Source organism: Scyliorhinus canicula, chromosome 5, assembly GCF_902713615.1.
Source record: "Scyliorhinus canicula chromosome 5, sScyCan1.1, whole genome shotgun sequence".
Lineage (NCBI taxonomy): Eukaryota > Metazoa > Chordata > Chondrichthyes > Carcharhiniformes > Scyliorhinidae > Scyliorhinus > Scyliorhinus canicula.
The window spans coordinates 137,584,975-137,605,257 of NC_052150.1; the positions used below are offsets into that span (position 1 = coordinate 137,584,975).

Consider the following 20,283-nt stretch of genomic DNA (forward strand, 5'->3'; position numbering starts at 1 on the left):
TGCAACTTCCTTCCTAACAGCACTCTGGGTGCACCTACACGACATGGATTGCAGCTCACCACCACCTTATTTTTGGCAATAAATGCTGGCCTGCCAGCAGTGCCTACGTCCCATAAATGAATTTTAAAATGTACAGTTAGAGAGAAAATGATAGCCAATTATTGAAAGTATCGACTCAACTGTCCTGGTAACACTGAAGGAAAAATTAAGAGGGATAACAGAAGAGGAAGAAGAAAAATTAGATGGGTGGATAACATTGAGAGGTAAACTGAGGGAGGCTTAAAGAATGCCAGAAAAGAAGCAATACAATGCCAATAGCATCACGAAGGCTGTGGTGACCATGAACAAACAGATGTTTCTTTTGATTTATAAATATTATAAATCATTGATGATTTATGAGAAAGAAAGATTTAACGGAGATAATAAGAAAGGGACGTATTCTCACAAGAAATACAGTGGGCGGGATTCTCTCAGACCGCGCCGGGTCAGAGAATCGGCAATCGCGCCGATTTTTTACGCGACGCTGGTCTGGCGCCGTTCTGCCATTCTCCCACCCGGGGTGAATGGCCTAATCGTGAAGGGCACCATACCGCCCGGAGAATCGGCCGATGGGGATAAGTCCCACAATACTCCGGGTTCCCGTGGATTCTGCAGCCCGGATGGGCCGACGTCCCGATGGCGTGACCCCAGGTCATGCCGGCGCCGTTCACACCTGCAAATAAAAATCGTCAGACACTCTACTGCGGGATGAGAAAATCCCGCCTATCATAGTTATTTGACACAGGACATTGTAATATTTTCAAACATTCACTGGCTCACAGACAAAAAAAATGACATAATCCACAGAGACCAGAGGGTGTAACCCAAAGCTGCTCGCAGCAGAATGTATGCTGATATTTCGTCAACATTGTGCTTCAGACTATTGATTAAGATCAATCTGGTGCCCTGACTATAGAATATCAACAAGTAATGAGTTAGGCCAGTCTTAATTCAGTTCTAGATTCTAATGTCTGCATATAAATTATTAAATGATTCCTGATATTTTTCTGATCCTCTTTAACTATGTTACAGCTACAACAAATTGCATTATACTGCACCTTTAATGTAAAGAACATCCTGGGGTGCTTCTCAAATTAGCAGCTAGTAAGCCACGATGTAAGAGATTAGAAAGGTGACCAATGGCTTGATTAAGAGATGGGTTTGAAAAAGTCAATGGTCTGGTCGAAGTAAGGTGATGGAGTAGCCAATAGACTCTTTGCATTGTACATTTTCTAACATTTGTACCAATTTGTTTTCCTGTGTGACCTGCAATATCATGGCTAGGAATTTACAACCCCTCCCACCCAGTGGGAAATTACATGGGTGGAATGTACAGCCCTAGCCCTTGAGCTGTTGTGTTTTCTGGCTTTGGCAATGTCCAAGTGATAGAAAAGTGGAGGTTTTATTCCGTTGTATTATTGTGCAGAATTTTGTAGGCATCAGAAGCAGGATCATCCAGTGCATTTGTTTGAATATTGCATCAGCGAGAGCAGAAGGAATGGGGTTCCGATGAATAGAATTGTTTTGTCGGTGAAACGTGTGCTTTGGCCATAACTTCCAAATAGCACAGAAAATGAAGGCCCACTCGAATTACAAGAGGTTAAGGCGCATTTACCTGCGTTTGGAGACTTCGATTAAACCTCCCATGGCTGGAGTTCCTTGGGGCCTGCATCAAAAGAGTCTCAGCAGGCCCCAGCAGAGTCGAGCAGCATCAAACTCAGGGAACCACACAGTCGTTTCCCCCCCCCCCCCGCCTTTTTTTTTTAACCAGTCTAGCTGCCATAAAGCAGGAAAGTTTAAAAGGCCCATCCTTAACTGGGAACTTCCAAGGGGGATTTGGGGTGCACTCCAGATCCCACACTGGGGAGCCAGGAAGCTGAAGGTCATTATTGTGCTTTATTTTTTAAAAGCCATTTGAAATAATGTGTATGCTGAATTTTTAAAAAAATTATTGCAGTAATTAAGAATTAAAATCAACTGCTGCAATCAGAATTTAATAATTTTGTCTAATTACTCTTCTCTTCAGGCATAGGGACGTATTATCTTGGTCTCATGGATGCCAACTATAATAGAAAACCAAAAAATAAATACCTTGCCAAGAATGTTAGTTATACTGTAAGTATCCAGTGGACCCAGTGCCTGTACTGGGATGATATCCGAGAGTGGAAGTCTGATGGCTGTTCACCCCAGCAGGAATCAGATTCAAAGAAAATAAACTGCAGGTATATATTGTCTCAGTAATATGAGTGATTGCTTCTTTGGCTTGTACCCTATTTTCTCTTTTGTTACTTTCTTTTTAAAAAAAACTAAACTCCTTTCAAATACTATGATCCTTGCTGGTGTTTCTTTAAAATCAGTAAACATAAATGCTGGTCGAGTTGCAATCAATTTCTAATGAAGAATGGGAGCACCAAAAGTAAAGGACTGGATTCTCCGTTTCAGGGACTATGTCCCCACGCCACTGTGAAAACTGTGGTCTTTTATGCTCGGAAAACTGGCATCAAAAGGCCACAGATTCACCGTCTGGCAGGGGACTAGCCGACAGCTGTGGTGGAGCTCGCAGCTCCAGCTGCAGATACATTCCCCCGCACTTCCAAGTCAGAGGCCATGCATGTGCATGGCGGCAGCTTCCAACGGCCAAGCCTTGCTCCTTGGTAGACTCAGCCCGTGGACCTGGACCACCAAAATAGTACCCCACATAGGCTGCTCAACCCACCCGGACCGCCCACACACATAGCCCCCAGTCCCGAAGGAGGCCCCAGACTGAGTCCGCAGCCGCCACGCGTGTATCAGGACGGTGGGACCATGAGTGGTCCACGTCGTCGGGAATCGGCCAATCGGGGATGGGGAATAGCGGGGCAGGCCTCAGGCAAAAGGCTGGATAATTGGCGCAGTGTCCTCCCCGAATACGCTGCTTTTCGGGGTGGGTGGAGAATTGCGGAACTGGCACCGGTCCTGATTTCATGCGGGAAACTGGGTTCTCCGCCCCATCACCGACACATTTCCGGTGTTGGGGTGTGGAGAATCCAGCCCAAGGTATCTCAACCTGCAGGAGATGAGCTTCACAAGTGCCCTCACTGTTCTGATTTGTCAACTCGGGGGGTTGGGGGGGGAGGATTGGACCAGCACAGTTCGTATCACTTAATTTCATTATCAAATGTTTCTTCCATATACTTCAGTGTAAATCAAGTTTTTCAAGAAATATTAATATTCGGGACTCTGTGAATGTCTAGCCTAAACGCACTAAACACTAAACCTGTGATCTGCGCTATTAATCACAAAACATGATACAATTGTCGAGGGTATTAGTGAGATTACATCTGGAGTATTATATCCATTTTGGCCTCCTTATTTTGGAAAGATTTAGATTTATTGTCACGTGTACAGTGAAAAGTATTGTTCTGCGTATAGACCAGGCAGATGTTCCATGCATGAAAAACATTGGGCATACGATAAATACACAATGTAAATACATACACACAGACATCGGGTGAAGCAAACGGAGTGTAGAGCTACAACAGTAGAATAGATACATCGAGAGATGAGTTCAGTCCATAAGAGGGCCATTCAGGAATCTGGCAACAGCAGGGAAGAAGCTGTTTTTGAACCTGTTGGTGCGTGTTCTCAGACTTTTGTGCATGTTCTCAGACTTTTGTTTCTTCTGCCCGATGGAAGAGGTTGGAAGAGAGAATAACCTGGGTGGGAAGAGTCTTTTATTATGCTGCCTGCTTTCCCAAGACAGCGGGAGATGTAGACAGAGTCAGTGGAAGGGAGGCGGGTTCTGGTGATGCATCTGGTGGCATTGGAGGCAATTCAGAGGAGGTTCACCAGATTGATTCTGGGGATGAAAGAGATTGATAAATTGAGAGTTTAGAAAGATGAGAAGGGATCTGATCGAGGTATATAAAATACTAAAAGGGATTGATAAAGTCAATGTAATAATGATAGACCAAATGTTCCCCCTTGTGGGGCAATCGAGAACGCGAGGTCACAGATATCGGTTGAGAGATGGTAAATTTATAACTGAGACGAGGAGGAACTACTTCTCGTAGAGGGTGTTAAATTTGTAAAACTCGCTGCCCCATAGTTCGGTGGATGCTGTGTCATTAAAGGGTTTCAAGAAGGCGATAGATATATTTCTGATTTCAAAAATGGGTTAAAAGGATATGGTGAACAGGTAAAGACATGGATTTGAGACAGGAATAGATCAGTCATGATCTGATTTTAATGGCGGAGTAGGCTTGAGGGGCTGAATTGCCTATTTCTGCTCCTAGTTCTGATGTTCCTAATACAGTGACCTGTTGACCTATCTCCAGATCACAGGCAATAACGTCCATGTCCTATTCTTTATCCCTCAAAATGTACGCTGTTATCCTCAATATTTATTGATCTTATGCTAGATCTTTGTCCTTTTTGTCATACCTTTTGAAAGATTCAGTCCATAAACTTTTTATTTTATTTTTAATTAGTTGCAACCATATGACTACATTTACAGTTGCACATCAGCAGGTTGTGATGAAGGATGTCAAATTCACTGATGTCTTGATGTTTATCAGGTGGGTGTTGCAGACAGTCTGAGCTGTGCTATGCACTGTTTTCTGTTTTTGTGATATAGTTAATTTCATCATTATATAAACTGTATACTCCATATTAAATCATTGCGAATGCGGTACTGAAACCAAATTAAATGTTCAGTTCCCTTCTCAAAGCAGTGATTTCAGGGAATTTCTTGATATTACCATTGGAGGTTGTAATTGTTCATTTCATATATTAAATAATAGACATTTAAGGAGTCAACTCTGCAATTTGATGCAAATGTTCAATAAACTTTTGCTGCTCAATAGCATAAATATTTTAAATTTGCAAAGGTAGAACAACCTGCCATACTACCTTGCAAGTATAGACACAAGGCTGAATGTGCAATATTTACAAATTATGTTTGCTCTTATCAGCTTTTTCCCTCCAAGTTAGGTTTATAGTATCCGCATGTTCTTTTTCTTCAAGAGGATACATGGCCCAATGCTTCGAATACTATCTGCTCCCTTATCAATCTGCAAGTTGTTCATTTCTCTTAACAATTTTGGGGAACAGTATATCAGAATTGTTCAGTTCTCAGATGTTCTTTCCTGTTAACTGCCATTTTCTATAGAGCTGTATGGTGCAAAGATTGAAGAGGAAGACATTAGGGTAGTTAGAATCCTTTTTTTAAAACTCTAAATTTATCAATTTAAAAAAAAAAATGTAATCTATTTGATTTTTGTGAAAAATGAAAAAACCCCTTCAGAAGGACTTAGTCAGTTCCAGGACACTAATCATGTTATCACCGAGAGAAAAGTAAACTCTACATTTTTGATCATTTTTTAATTAAATTTATTGAGATTAATAGTTGTATTTTTGTTTTGACAGTGTCTTTGAAAACTATGCCACTTGCATTACTGTTGTGTTTGCCCTCGCCCTCTACATTCTGCTCGTTATCTTGTGTAAGCGCATGGATTTTTACATTGAGTCAAAACCTGGACTTGTCGTATTGCAAGACAATACTCCCACTGACCAGTATCTGTATGAGATAATTGTAGAGACTGGCTTCAGGACTAGAGCTGGAACTACTGCCAAGGTATTTTATATCTTCCTTATATTCTTTGTATGTTGCTGTCTGAAGTTAAACTACAACTGCAGGACAAGTTGGATTTAGGGCCATTATCAACAAGCATTGTTCCACTGAAGGAATGATTTATAGCCAAAATGTCCTCTGAAATAGGGTAGTGAAGGACAGACTTGTGGAATATTTGAGACAATGAGATGATTTAATGAGAGGAGAGGCCTGTAGAGGTGGAAATTGGTCTATTTCTGTTCTGGCATGCTTGCGTCGCGATGATGATTAACCCATGCCTGTTGACACAGGCAACATGCAATTCTCATTTGAATAATTATAGCATCCAGCTGAGTGTGATGCCCACTGCTGGTTGACTGAACATTCAACATGGGATCCAGCAGGGGATCCAACAGTATGCATGGCCAACATGTGTTTCAGCGAGCCTGCATTTTAAAGGGGGGCTGAGTCTTTTAAGAAAGATACTGCTGACTGCCTATCTTGTCAGTGGCTCTCAGCAGAAGAATACCAAGAGGGGCAACAACCAAGAGAAAGGGCTCCCAGTTTTTCTCAGGTCATGTTTGAGGCCTTAGCCTAGGAGTCAACAGGAAAAGAGACCATGGGGGCCAGGGGGCTTCAGGATACACCCTCAGAAGGGAACGGGAGCAAATGACCATGGAGTTCACATCTTGCAGTCTCACCCTCACCTGGACGCCATGGCACAAGAAAGTCAATGATGTCAAACAGGTGGTCAAGATTAGTAAAGACATCTTCATTTGATATCTCCGACCTGCCACACCAACGATCTCTCCTGTTGCTTCGGACACCAAATCCCCCCCACTAAACTCTCGGATGCAGGCCTAACATTCAGATATTCACATACCCTCCAATGATGTCAGCTTCACATTCACCTCTTACTGCTTTCACATACTTCCAGCTATTCAACTGTGACCAGCTCATCACCAAAACATAGTGCATCACGCTCCCTGATGTTCTTCCCTCTCTCTTGCAGGACAAGGTGGCCCCCAAACCATAGGGAACATAGCAGAACAAGAGAAGGACAGGTATGCCTGCATCAGCCAAGTTTGATGGAGGAGACCTAAATATCATCAAGTCACAAAGACCATTACATGTGGCGCTGCGAAGGACCTTCAGAATGACCATATATTCCTACCTTATGGCCGCTCTCACATTTCGCCTCATCCAGCCATCTGGCAAGAAGTACAAACTTCAGATCATGTGACCAATGGCCTTACTTTCCACTCCACACCCTTCCTTTACCCAAAAATCCCCTCTGATTTTCAACATTCAGATACCAAGGAACTGCTGCTTGGCTAATGCATGCAACCTCATGAGGGAGTTTGGGAACTGCAACAGAAAGGAAGGAGCACTGTTACTTACTTTGATATTTGTAGCCACTAGCTCAGATACTGGTACTGTGTGTACATTACTGGGTAATATCGATTTGGGATCTACACGTGGTGAGTGACCAGGCATGAGTGGACGGTGTAGAATTATGCAGCAATGGTTGTGAAGGGATAGCAACCTTAAAGGAATCTCATTTTGAGTAGACACTAATGGACAGCCCATCCAGAGTGAAGAGGACCCAGATGCCTCCACTCTGGGTCTCCTCCTCCCCCACTTCTACTATTTTACAGATGGGTATCCATTTACCAAATCAGGCAGGGAAGACATTCTGTGGTTCACAACAGTTAGTGATAATACTGTAGTTCAGTACAAATGCCAGTTTCCACTATTCCTTTCTGGATCTTCTCCCTGACCAGAAACCACCCCCTACTGGAAAAAAAAACACTCTTAAAGCAAGCTTCAATGATCATCATCTGCTCTTAACTCACTCTGAAGAAAGACCCAGTTTATTCTTAAAAGAACCTGTATTTCTTACATTGTCACCTTACTCCTCCTCTTCCTGAGGTGTGCCTGTTTCCACTGGCAGGATCCTCATAATTGCAGGTTTGTGAAGGATACAAGAGAACACCACAATCTTACAGCATGCTGCCATGAGTGTTTTAGTGCTCCTTCCCAAGCAGCACTGTTCCTTAATCATGCTGATTGTCTGCTCCACGACGTTCCTGGTGGAAGCATGGCTCCCATCATAGCTTCATTATTCTTCCATGATAGGTAATGAAATGAAATGAAAATCGCTTATTGTCACAAGTAGGCTTCAAATGAAGTAACTGTGGAAAGCCCCTTGTCGCCACATTCTGGCGCCTGTTCGGGAAGGCTGGTACGGGAATTGAACCATGCTGCTGGCCTGCCTTAGTCTGCTTTAAAAGCCAGATATTTAGCCCTGTGCTAAACCAGCCCCTTTATTGGAGGGAAATCATCAGGCAGGTGTAGAGTTCACCCTTGTCTTCAAGAAACCAGCCTCTATTTCTTCAGGTTGTTCCAAAGATGGCAGGATTGGCTGATTGCTTCAGGATGAAGGTGTTGTGACTCCTGCCAGGAAAGCAGGCATTCATTGGCTTTGGGCCTGGTTGCACTCAAACTGCATGTTAATGAAGTGGAACCCTTTATGATTCCTGCATCTTGGGCAGCACGGTGGCGCAGTGGTTAGCATTGCTGCCTCACGGCGCTGAGGTCCCAGGTTCGATCCCGCCACGGGTCACTGTCCGTGTGGAGTTTGCACACTCTCCCTGTGTTTGAGTGGGTTTCACCGCCACAACCCAAAGATGTGCAGGCTAGGTGGATTGGCCACGCTAAATTCCCCCTTAATTTGAAAAAATAAATTGGTACTCTAAATTTTTTTTTAAATGATTCCTGTATCTCTCCCTCTTTACATGTGGATTCACAGAATCATGTACCTGCAGTTAATGGATACCTGCATCTTTGAAAATCTCGTTCCCCTGTCAAACCTACATGCTTCTCTCTGGCTAGAAGGAAAACAATGAACTCCTCTCTCTTGTGTGCAGGTTTTCTGTTACCTCTTGGAGGCAGCGAATGTGGACTCATGTATTTGGGATACTGCTGAAGTTTAACCGTAACATGCAACATTGATGACCACCTTGTGAACAAACAATAACTAATTACCCAGCACATGATTGCCAGTTGTTTAGGAGCCAAGAAGAGTGTGCAGAACATAATGGAAATGCGTTTAATTTTTCTAACAGCCACAACCATGCTTTACAATGATTGTTATTATTATTGACCATTTTCAGGTATACATCAAACTTCATGGAGAAGATGGCATTTCTGAAACAAGAGAGTTATACCACTCTGAGACACAATTATTTGAAAGAAATTCCAGACACACCTTTATAATGAGGTATTCCTTCTTTATAACAGAGTCAGAAACATACTTACTAAATGTCCTTACTATGAGTACTGGCTTGGTGAGACAAAATAATTCAATCCATTGGTATCTGGTTTGTTTAATGGATTATTTGCGCTCTAATTAGAAAGAATGCAACTTCTCCATCCTCCCAAATCCACTGGCCAGTGTTATTAACAAGAGGTAAATATTGTCTGAAGGAGTAGGACAAAATCCTCCATCAGGTTGACACCCAAACAAATAACTACCTAACTTCCTTCTTGCAATACTGTGCCAAAAGTATCGATCCTACTTCATGTAAAAATAAAGCTATTTGCTCACCTGAACTGTTGATTTTATTGGTAGATAGCTAATTGTTTTTCTAAGCAAATGTCTATTCACTGAAATGTTACAAGCAATGATAGTGATGCCTCCAGCATGATTCCTCTACCCTTTAGCAACAACAGCTGCTGTTTTCCCAGATGAGCACAGATCCTGTTTAAAGCTCTATGTGAATGTGCTTTGGTGTGCACATCAATACTAAAACAAAATTATGTGGTTGTTGCACATCTGATAGTGCTGAAAATACTCGTAGGTCAGGCAGCATCAGTGGAGTGAAGAGAAACAGACTTGACGTTTTAGATCAACGAGTTCTGAATGAAGGTAATCAACTTGAAACGTTCCCTTACTCCTTCCACAGATACCATCTATCCTACTGAGTATTTACAACAGTTTCAGTTTCTTCTTTCAGTACTGAAACTTTGGCTGGGTTTGGAGAACCAAGAGCTGGCAAAAGTCCTGCCTCGCCTCTTTTAGGTCTGCTGTATTAAATGCTACTGAGGCAACTCAATGCACAGTGGCAGGTCTTGCCCTGGGATCAAGGACCCAAGTGACAGAAGCCCTGCCTGCTGAGAACTGCTGGCCAACCAGAGGCTAGCAACACTATTGAACAGCTGTCCCACCGGGGCAGCTTACCTCTGCCAGGCCCCCCGATCAGACGCTGCATACCTTCGAAGGAGGAGTTCCCCGGGAGCACACGAGCAACCCCACACATGTTAATACCAATGGCAGATGAAGCTTTTATGTGAGCATCAAGATTGCAGGAATGGCTAATAAGCTAAGGATGAAGCTATTGTGGCTCCTGCCAGGAAAGCAGCCATTCACTAGCATGATGGTTTGGGCCTTTCTGCTGCGCTCTTAATCGGGATGGAGATGAGGAGGTGACTGGATTGTCACCCTTCATGTAGCTTACCACACCACGGCCACCAAACCTGCCATGGGGAAGGGCATTAAATTCTGCCAATTGTCAGCAAAGAAAAAGTGCAATGAGCATATACATAGATACATACATACAGATATGTACATATCCACATATATACATATGCTTTTTTAAAAATATCTAAATAGGGTAGAAATATTTAAATCCTCAACCATTGAATATAATCGAATATCTTTCAAATAATTGATTTCCCATAATATTGCGAAGTTAAAAGCTGCACTGGATTTTTGGTATGTAGCACAATCAGTCGACTCGAGCAATATTTGACAAGGTTGATTGTAAACATTTGACAACATTGAGTGTTTGAATGCATAATTGTGTCAATTTGCAATAACTTTAATATTCCATTACTATGGACTAGATCTTTCATTTCAGGGGCAGCAGGGTAGCATGGTGGTTAGCATAAATGCTTCACAGCTCCAGGGTCCCAGGTTCGATTCCCGGCTGGGTCACTGTCTGTGTGGAGTCTGCACGTCCTCCCCCTGTTTGCGTGGGTTTCCTCCGGGTGCTCCGGTTTCCTCCCACAGTCCAAAGATGTGCAGGTTAGGTGGATTGGCCATGCTAAATTGCCCGTAGTGTCCTAATAAAAAAAAAAAGTAAGGTTAAGGGGGGGTTGTTGGGTTACAGGTATAGGGTGGATACGTGGGTTTGAGTAGGGTGATCATGGCTCGGCACAACATTGAGGGCCGAAGGGCCTGTTCTGTGCTGTACTGTTCTATGTTCTATGTTCTATCCCCAGTGAACGACGAAGAACAAATGTACGTCACTTCTGGATTGAGCATCCTGTATTGTGACTATAGATGCCAACGTATGAGTATGCCTTTGGGAATGTGACCGCATTGCTTTGTATGTGTGACCCAGCCAACAGAGTCGAGTCACTGCACATCCAAGAGGGAAAACATGATGAGGATGCTGATGTACTTCTGTATTCAGCACTCTATCCTTCCAGGAGATGCATAACATATGTCTTGGAGTGGAGTTGGAAGCTGTACAGGTGCTTTTGTTGGCTGGCATAATTTGTCCATGCTTCATTGCTGTAATGGAGAGTGCAGAGAGCAGAAGTCTTGAGATAGACGGAGCTTTGTGTTTGCTGCTAGTCCACACCAACTCCTCAAATTTGACTTGACAGCTACGGCTTTGGAAATCCTAGGGCTAATCTTAGCATTGAGGGACACGTTGTTGGTGACTGTTGATCCAAGGTGTGTGAAGCTGTCAGCGATTTCCAAAGTGAGGTTGTCAGTGTTGATGGAAAATCGAGTCTCTAGATCCTGGCCCATAACTTTGGTCTTCCTGCTGCTGATTGTTGATCCAAACTCTTTGTAAGTCCAGCTGTTTGAAGTGAACTTCAGTATGGGATGCCAGAGCAGCATGATCAGCAAGCAACAGCTCAAGAGACAAAGGCTTTACGCATTTTGATCTTAATGCATAGTCTTGAACAAGTTAAACAGCTCGCTAATCATCAAAGTCTCTGATGATGCTCCATTGGAACTGACAGAATGGTGCATGTTCTCGTGCACAGAAGAAATTATGACCAAGGAGGGTAAGCTATTTTCTGCTGCAAGTTGGTGAATCCACCTCTGCTAACAAGGTAAAAGGTCTTGGTGACATCTATGACTGGAGTGTAGAGTGGTCAGCCGCTATTGCAGCACTTCTGCAACTGCAAAAGTGAGAAAATCATGTCAACCATTAATCTGCCAGCTCTGAAGTCACACTGAATAGATGCACAATGCTGGGATCTGCAATCTAGTCAGAGCAATGCAAGTAAAGACCTTCCCCACAATATTTAGGGAGATGCCTCAGTTATTATTACAGTTACCGCAATGCATGGACAGTCTTTGCTGCTGACTAGAGTATATGGTGACAAGCAGTCAGGAGCGGCACAGAAGACGTCCGGTGGTACCATGGAGTGAGTGTTCACGCGCAGAGTAGCTCTGGCTCGAAGGAGTTGATTTGAGCTCTTCTCAGCTGCAAGTGGGGTAATTTTGACAGGAAAGTATAGCTGAAGCTGTGAAGGAGAAGCTCCCCCCATGAATGCATGTCTATTGGTTACCTGACCTGGCAGAAAAAGGTTAAAGACATGGCCAGGGAATCGAAGACCTGAGGCGCAGTAACAATTGTGAAGATGGCGGAGGGGGAAGGGTTGGCGCAAGTTGGAAAACCCTTGATGGTGCAATTGATGCCGTTTATTAGAGAGGAGTTCCACCAGCAGCAAAAGGCGATGCATGAGGATTGGTTGAAGGCAATCGAGGGAGCAGTAGCACCCCTGAAAGAATCAATGGGGTGAGTTGAGAAATGGCTCGAGGCACAGGAGTCACAGATCCGGGAGATGGAGAAGGTGATGTCCGATCACAGTGATCGGGTGGTGGCGTTGGAGGTGGAGGTGGGGCTCCTGGGGGACCTTTGCAAGTTGCTGAGGGCAAAGGTAGAGGAGCAGTAGAACATGTCCAGAAGGCAGAACCTGCATCTTGTTGGCCTGCCTGAGGGTGTGGAAGGTACATGTGCCAGAAGATATGTTTCAAGGATGCTGGCAAGGCTGGTGGCAGAGGAGCTGCTGGACAAGGCCTCAGAGGTGGACAAGGTGCACAGGTCCCTAAGGCAGAGCTGGAGAGCCACCGCGGGCGGTAATTGTGAGGCTCCATAAGTTTGTGGAGAAGGAAAAGATACTATGATGGGCCAGGGAGAAGTGGAACTGCGAATGGGAAGGGAACAGGATCCAAATCTATCAAGATATCGGAGTGGAGCTGGTGAAGAGTCGTGCCGGGTTTAAGAACATAAGACATAGGAGCAGAATTAGGCTACTCGGCCTATCGAGTCTTCTCCGCCATTCAATCATAGCTGATATTTTTCTCATCCCCATTCTTGTGCCTTCTCCCCATAGCTCCTGATCCCCTTATTGATCAAAAATCTATCTATCTCTGTCTTAAAGACATTCGGTGATTTGGCCTCCACAGCCTTCTGCGGCAAAGAGTTACACAGATTCACCATCCTCTGGCTGAAGAAATTCCTCCTCATCTCTGTTTTAAAGGATCACCCCTTGAGTCTGAGATTGTGTCCTCTGCTTCTAGTTTTTCCTACTAGTGGAAATATCCTCTCCACGTCCATTCTGTCCAGGCTACGCAGTGTCCTGTAAGTTTCAATAAGATCCTCCCTCATCCTTCTAAACTCCAATGTGTACAGACCCAGATGTCATAATATACACACAAGTATATGATGTTGCATAGACAGACACTGACTGAAAGACCAATCAACACACAGAACACAGCAACCAATCACCAGACAGGACACAGCCACTATAAAGCCAGAGGGCACTAGTTTTCCCGCTCTCTCGGGATGCAGCCTCTGAGACAGCCAGATCCCGTGATCAGCAACAAGAACATCTACCATGTGCTAGCAGTATAGTCTGGTCAGGTTAGCCTCAGGTCTCCAGTCAACCTAACACAGTGTCAACCCACAGTGCAAGTATGTTTAACAGCTCATAGTTAAATAACATAGAGTTATACTTCTACAAGTGTTGGTAGCCTGTCTCTCTCACTGCTCCGGTAAACGCAGTCCTCACAGACCCAGCATACCCAACACATCACCAGAGTCCTCAACCTTTCCTCATACGACAAGCTCCTCATTCCAGGGATCATTCTTGTGACCCTACTCTGGCCCTTTCCAAGGCCAGCACATCCTTCCTTAGATAAGAAACCCAAGCTGTTCACAATACTCCATATGGGGTCTGGCCAAAGCCTTATACAGCCTCAGAATTTTAGCCCTCTCGACATGAATGCTAATATTGCATTTGCCTTCCTAACTGCCGACTGAATCTGCACGTTAACCTTATGAGAATCGTGAACAAGGACTCCCAAGTCCCTTTGTGCTTCTGATTTCCTAAGCATCTTCCCATTTAGAAAATAGTCTATGCTTCCATTTCTCCTTCCAAAGTGCACAACCTCACACTTTTCCACATTGTATTGCACCTGCCACTTCTTGCACACTCTCCTAGCCTGTCCAGGTCTTTCTGCAGCCCGCCTGCTTCCTCAGCACTTGCCTGCCCCTCTACAGATCTTTGTATCATCTGCAAACTTAGCAACCGTGCCTTCAGTTCCTTCCTCCAGATCATTAATGTATATTGTGAAAAGTTGTGGTCCCAGCACCGACCCCTGAGGCACACCACTAGTCACCGGCTAACATCCTGAAAAAGAATCCTTTATCCCCACTCTCTGCCTTCTGCTAGTCAGCCAATCCTCTATCCATGCCAGGATCTTACCCTGAACACCATGGGCTCTTAACTTATTTAACAGTCTCCTATGCAGAACCTTGTCAAAGGCCTTCTGGAAATCTAAATAAATCACGTCCACTGGTTCTCCTTTGTTTCATTTCCTTGCTACTTCCACAAAGAACAGATTTTCCAGACACGACCTCCCTTTGACGAAGCCGTAGTCACTCGGTCATATTTTATCATGCACTTCCAAGTACTCCGTGATCTCATCTTTAATAATGGACTCTGATACCTTACCAATGACCGAAGTCAGGCTAACCAGTCTATAATTTCCCGTCTTCTGCCTCCCTCCCTTCTTAAACAGTGGTGTTACATTAGCGACTTTCCAGTCCTCTGGGACAACTTCCTGTCTCCAGTGATTTTTGAAAGATCATCACCAATGCCTCCACAATCTCCTGAGCCACCTCTTTTAGAACCCTGGGGTGTAGTCCATCTGGTGCAGGTGCTTTATCCACCTTCAGACCTTTCAGTTTCCCAGAACCTTCTCCTTAGTAATGGTCACTGCACTGACCTTTGCCCCCTGGTTCTCCTGAAGCTCTGGCATCCCACTGGTGTCTTCCACCGTGAAGACTGATGGAAAGTAACTATTCAGTTCATCTGCCATTTCCTTGTTGCCTATTATTTCTTCTCCAGCCACGTTTTCCAGTGGTCCAATGTCTATTTTTGCCTCTCTCTTACCTTTTATATATTGAAAAAAACTGCTCGTATCTTCCTTTAACAAGGCCAAAGACTTGAAGACAGATTTGATTTGGGGTACTCTACCGGTGTAAGTGGGTGACTTTCAATGGCCGGGACTACTATTTTGAAACCTTGGAGGAAGCCAATGACTTCATCGAAGACCATAAATTGGGGGAGAACTGAATGTTGATGGGAGATGAAGGAGCTTTAACAGCAGAGATCGGAAGATAAGGGTATTGTGGCGGCCGAAGGGTGGGTTTTTCTTTTGGGTGGGATGATTTTGTCGTTGTGGTTGTTTGTTAAGGGGCAGTAAGTTTGCGCGGGGGCAACTGCAGGTAATGCTGGTGAACAGATGTGAGGTGGGGGAGGTGACCGTGGGGGATGGCCAAGTGGGGGAAGGGGAGTGGCGAAGGGGAGGGGGGGATGCGATGTGGCACTGTTGGAGAATGAGCATGGTCATGGGCGGAGAAGGGAGCCATCTTGGATGGCCCCAGTTCAGGGTGAAATCAAAGGAGGTAGAATTGGAAGGGTATGATGGCGGATGGTAGAGGGAGTAGCGGCGTAAGTCTCCGCTCAGGTTCATAACATGGAATGTAGGGAGACTGAATGGGCCGGTGAAGAGGTCTCTGGTCTTCACGCTCTTGTAGCCACAGCAATTCTATGGCTCATCCAGCTCAGTATCTGGTCAAACGTAACCACCAAGATGTTGATCGTGTCGGTTTCAGCATTGATAGTGCTATTGAATGTCTTGGGGAGATGTTTGGATTCCCTCTTGTTGGAAATGGTCATGACCTGGCACTTGCGTGGCTTAAATGCCACTTGTCAGCCCAAATCTGGATATTGTCCAGGTCTTGCTGCATTTGGACATGGACTGCCTAAGAATCTGAGGAGTCACAAATGCTGCTGAACATTGTACAATCAGCAGTGAACATCCCCAATTCTGACCTTTTAATAATATAATAATATAAGAATCGCTTATTGTCACAAGTAGGCTTCAATGAAGTTACTGTGAAAAGCCCCTGGTCGCCACATTCCGGTGCCTGTTTGGAGAGGCCAAGAATTGAACCCGCGCTGCTGGCCTTATTCTGCATTACAAACCAGCTGTATAGCCCTGATGGAAGGAAGGTAATTGATGAAGCAGCTGCAGATGTTTGGGCCTAGGACACTACCCCAAGGAGTTCCTGTAGTGACGTCCCGGGACTGAGATGACTGGCCTTCAATAACCATAACCATCTTAGTTTGTAGGAGTGTTTATTCCCAATTCCCATTGACTACAGTTTTGCAAGGAATCTTTGATGTTTTAAACAACAGATTTGCCCAGAGTGGATGTGAATGGCAAAATAATGAACAGCTAAGTCCAAAAACAAAAACATGAAAAAAAGGAGTTGACAGTCTGAAATTACTGAACTCCGTGTTGAGTCCAGAAGGCTTTAAAGTGCCGAATTGAAATATGAGGTGCTGTTCATTGAGCTTGTGTTGAGGTTTGGTGGTGACATCATGCTAAAGGTGGAGGGAATGCCCGCTTCACATGAAGGCTACACTTGATCTTTTCTCCCTGTGTACTATTGTTTTTGGGCTAATGAGTATGTTTTTTCTTCTAGTGTTCCAGAAAGTCTTGGTTCCATTTGGAAGGTTCATCTTTGGCATAATAATGGTGGTCATTCTCCCAGCTGGTACGTTACTTCTGTGATTGTCAAGGACCTGCCAAATGGCACATGCTCGTTCTTTCCTGCTGAATGCTGGCTTGCAGTGGATGAAGGGGATGGAAAAGTAGAACGAGAATTGATTTCGCTCACACGTGGCCCTGGATTTAAGAGAGTAATGTATCATTTTACTTAGTGAGCTTATTGTTAAAAAGTATTCCATCATCGATATCAGTATTTCATTTTTGGTTTGGAGTCTAATGCATGTATAGTGACCAAATCTTTCAGGCATGGAAGCACCAGAATTGTTCAGATGCTAGTACACCATTGGGAATGTCAGAGGACAGGCCATCTGCCTGCTGATTTGATCCTAATCTGTAATTTATTTAAATGTCAGTCTGGATCATCTAACATAACAATTGACTCAAAGGGGAAAGTAACGGCTGACATCTTGGTACAATTGCCAGTACAGTGCCAAAGCTATATATAATGTAAGTGATGTACCATCAATTGGACTCGAGACATGATGAAGATCCAAACTGTGGCTTTAATCAGCTAGTTGTTAGCCCGGTGGTCGACTACAGAGAAAGGCCGACCGCCGGGAACTCTGGGTACTTATACCCCGCCTCGGAGGTGGGGTCTACTTGCCTCTCGACCAATTGGTGAGCAGTCACATGACTAGTCCCAGCCAATCGGACGAGAGGCACATGACCAGCCAGAGCCAATGGGAAACCCATGCTCTGCACCAATGGCAGTGCTCACATTCATACCACCACAGTAAGGTCATTTTCCTTTGTTTTATAGCTGTTCAAAATAATACATTTACCTGTAAAAACAACCTTATGTTTTCTTTTTCATGAACATTTTCAAAACTAGTACTTTTGACATTTCAGACAGTACTATCCTTGCGAGCTTAAGGATCCAGCTATGCAGGCTCAAGGGCAATCAGAAACCCTCATTGTGTAATGCAGTTTCTCATTTACCCTGGATTCGGTGTTCAGGACGCAAAAGGCGAGATTAATGTCCAATTAAGGATAATGGGTGGACTCTCAAAACTGGAGAGCAGGTTGAAAAACAACAGGACGCCCATTCAAGATAAGTGAGGGAGAGGATACTGTAAGCTGGAGGTGGCTCTCTTCAACATGTTCAAATTTAAAGTAAAGGAAATAGATCAAGCAGCCAGAACTTCATTGTGAGATGAGGAGCTCTTCATAGAGCAGCTTGAGGCTGCAGCTGAGGCCTTAGCAAGCTGGCAGGGCCCCTAAGCCTAACTGAAGTTCAGACCTCCTGGTCTGCCACCAGACAGCTGGCTCCAAGCAACCCTTTTAAATTTAATTGTGTTTTTAATTCATTTTACAGGGTGTGGGTATCGTTGGTTGGGACAGCATTTATTACCCATCCCTAGTTGCCCTTCAGAGGTGGTGGTGAGCTGCCTTCTTGAACTGTTGCAATGTCTGAGGTGTATGTACACCTATAGTGCTGTTAGGATGGGAATTCCAAAATTTTGACCCAGCAACAGTGAAGGAATAGCAAAATGTTTCCAAGTCAGGATGGTGAGTGAAGACGTCCGGTGGCAGCCATGAGCTGAGCAGTCGCACAAAAGGTGGCTCTTGTCTAGAAACTTTGATCTAGGCCCTTTAACCCCAACAATTGAGCACTAAAGATCGGAAAATCCCCCAAATCAACCCCCCGTCGAATGCAATGCCACCCAAAGCGCTGTATTGAGATCAGGAGCTGAGTGACTCTGGCGGAACCCAAACTGAGCATCCGTAAGCAGGTTATTGATGAGTAAGTGCCACTTGGCCACTTGATAGCACTGTTGATGACAACCCCGTCCATCACTTTACTGATGATCGAGAGTTGACTGAAGGGGTCATAATTGACTGGGTTGGATTTGTCCTGCTTGTTGTTTTCAGGACATATCTGGGCAATTCTGCACATTGCCGGGTAATGCCAGTGTTCTAGAATAGCTTGGCCAGGGGTGTGGCAAGTTCTGGAGGACAAGTCTTCAGGATTATTGTCAGGGCCCATATCTTTTGCAGTTTCCAGTGTGTTTCTTGGTATCTTGAGAGGTGAGTTGAATTGGTTGAAGACTGTCATTTGTTAAGCTGGAGACCTCCGGAGGAAGCCAAGATGGATCATCCACTCAGCATTTCCTGCTGAAATTGTTTGCATTCGCTTCAGCCGTGTCACTGATGTGCTGGGCTCCTCCATCATTGAGGATGGGGGTATTTGTGGAGCGTCCTCCTCCTCCAGTGAATTGTTTAATTGTCCACCACCATTCAGAGTTGGGTGTGGCAGGACTGCAGAGCTCAGATCTGAGGCATTGGTTGTAGAATCGCTTAGCTCTATTATTTGCTGCTTATGCTGTTTGACACGTAAGTAATCCTGTGTTGTAGCTTCACCAGGTTGACGTCTCATTCTTAAGTATGCCCGGGGTCATCCCTGGCATGCCTTGCTGCACTCTTTATTGAACCAGGTTTATCCCCTGGTTTGGCTATGGTAGTTTGGGGGATTTGCGGGCCATGAGGTTACAGGTTGTGGTTAAGTAGAATTCTATTGCTGCTGATGGCCTACAACACCTCACCTCACGATGCCCAGTCTTGAGTTGCCAGATCTGTTTTGAATCTAGCCCATTTAGCACGATGGTAGTGTCACACAAAGCAATGTAGGGTATCCTCAATGTGGAAACAGAACTTTATCTCTACAAGGACAGTGTGGTGGGCACTCCTACTGATACTGTCATGGATAGGTGCATCTGCAGCAGGCAAGTTGATGAGCATGAGATCAAGTATGTTTTCCCCTCTTGGTTCCCTCACTACCTGCCCCAGTCCCAGTCTAGCAACTATGTCCTTTAGGACCCAGTCAACGCGGTCTGTGGTGGTACCACTGCGCCACTCTTGGTGATGGACATTGAAGTGCCTCATCCAGTACATTATGTGTCCATACCACCCTCCGTGCTTCCTCCAAGTGATGTTCAACATGGAGGAGTACTGATGCATCAGTACGGGAGGAATGATACGTGGTAATCAGCATGAGGTTTCCTTGCCCGTGTTTGACCTGGTGCCATGAGACTTCACAGCGTCCAGAGTCAATGTTGAGAATTCCCAGGGCAACTCCTTCCCGACTATATACCACTGTGCCATCACCTCTACTGGGTATGTCGTCCCCTGTTCCTCAACAGCTCCAGGAACCTGGAGAACAATTGGCATGTCCTAGTTGGCCTTCAACAATCACAGAATTTGCAGTGCAGAAGGAGGCCATTCAGCCCATTGAGTCTGCACCAGCCCTTGCAAAGAACACCCCACTTTAGCCCACGCCTCCACCTTAGTCCTGTAACCCAGTAACCCCAACCTTTTGGACACTAAGGGCCAATTTTAGCATAGCCAATCTATCTAACCTGCACATCATTGAACTGTGGGAGGAAACTGGAGCACCCAGAGGAAACCCACGCAGACATGGGGAGAAAGTGCAAACTGCACAAAGTCAGCCGAGGCCGGAATTGAACCCAAGACCCTGTAG

General features: G+C 44.8%; 1 protein-coding gene across 1 annotated transcript in view; it reads left to right on the forward strand.

Moving 5' to 3' along the window:
* Positions 1–20,283, forward strand: part of LOC119965687 (polycystic kidney disease protein 1-like 1) — a 289,484-nt gene that overhangs the window by 138,639 nt on the left and 130,562 nt on the right. The window contains exons 27-31 of the mRNA XM_038796448.1: positions 2,066–2,261; positions 4,509–4,595; positions 5,446–5,653; positions 8,806–8,912; positions 16,720–16,936. Of these exons, the coding sequence (XP_038652376.1) occupies positions 2,066–2,261; positions 4,509–4,595; positions 5,446–5,653; positions 8,806–8,912; positions 16,720–16,936 (815 nt within the window). The remainder of the gene's footprint in view (positions 1–2,065; positions 2,262–4,508; positions 4,596–5,445; positions 5,654–8,805; positions 8,913–16,719; positions 16,937–20,283) is intronic.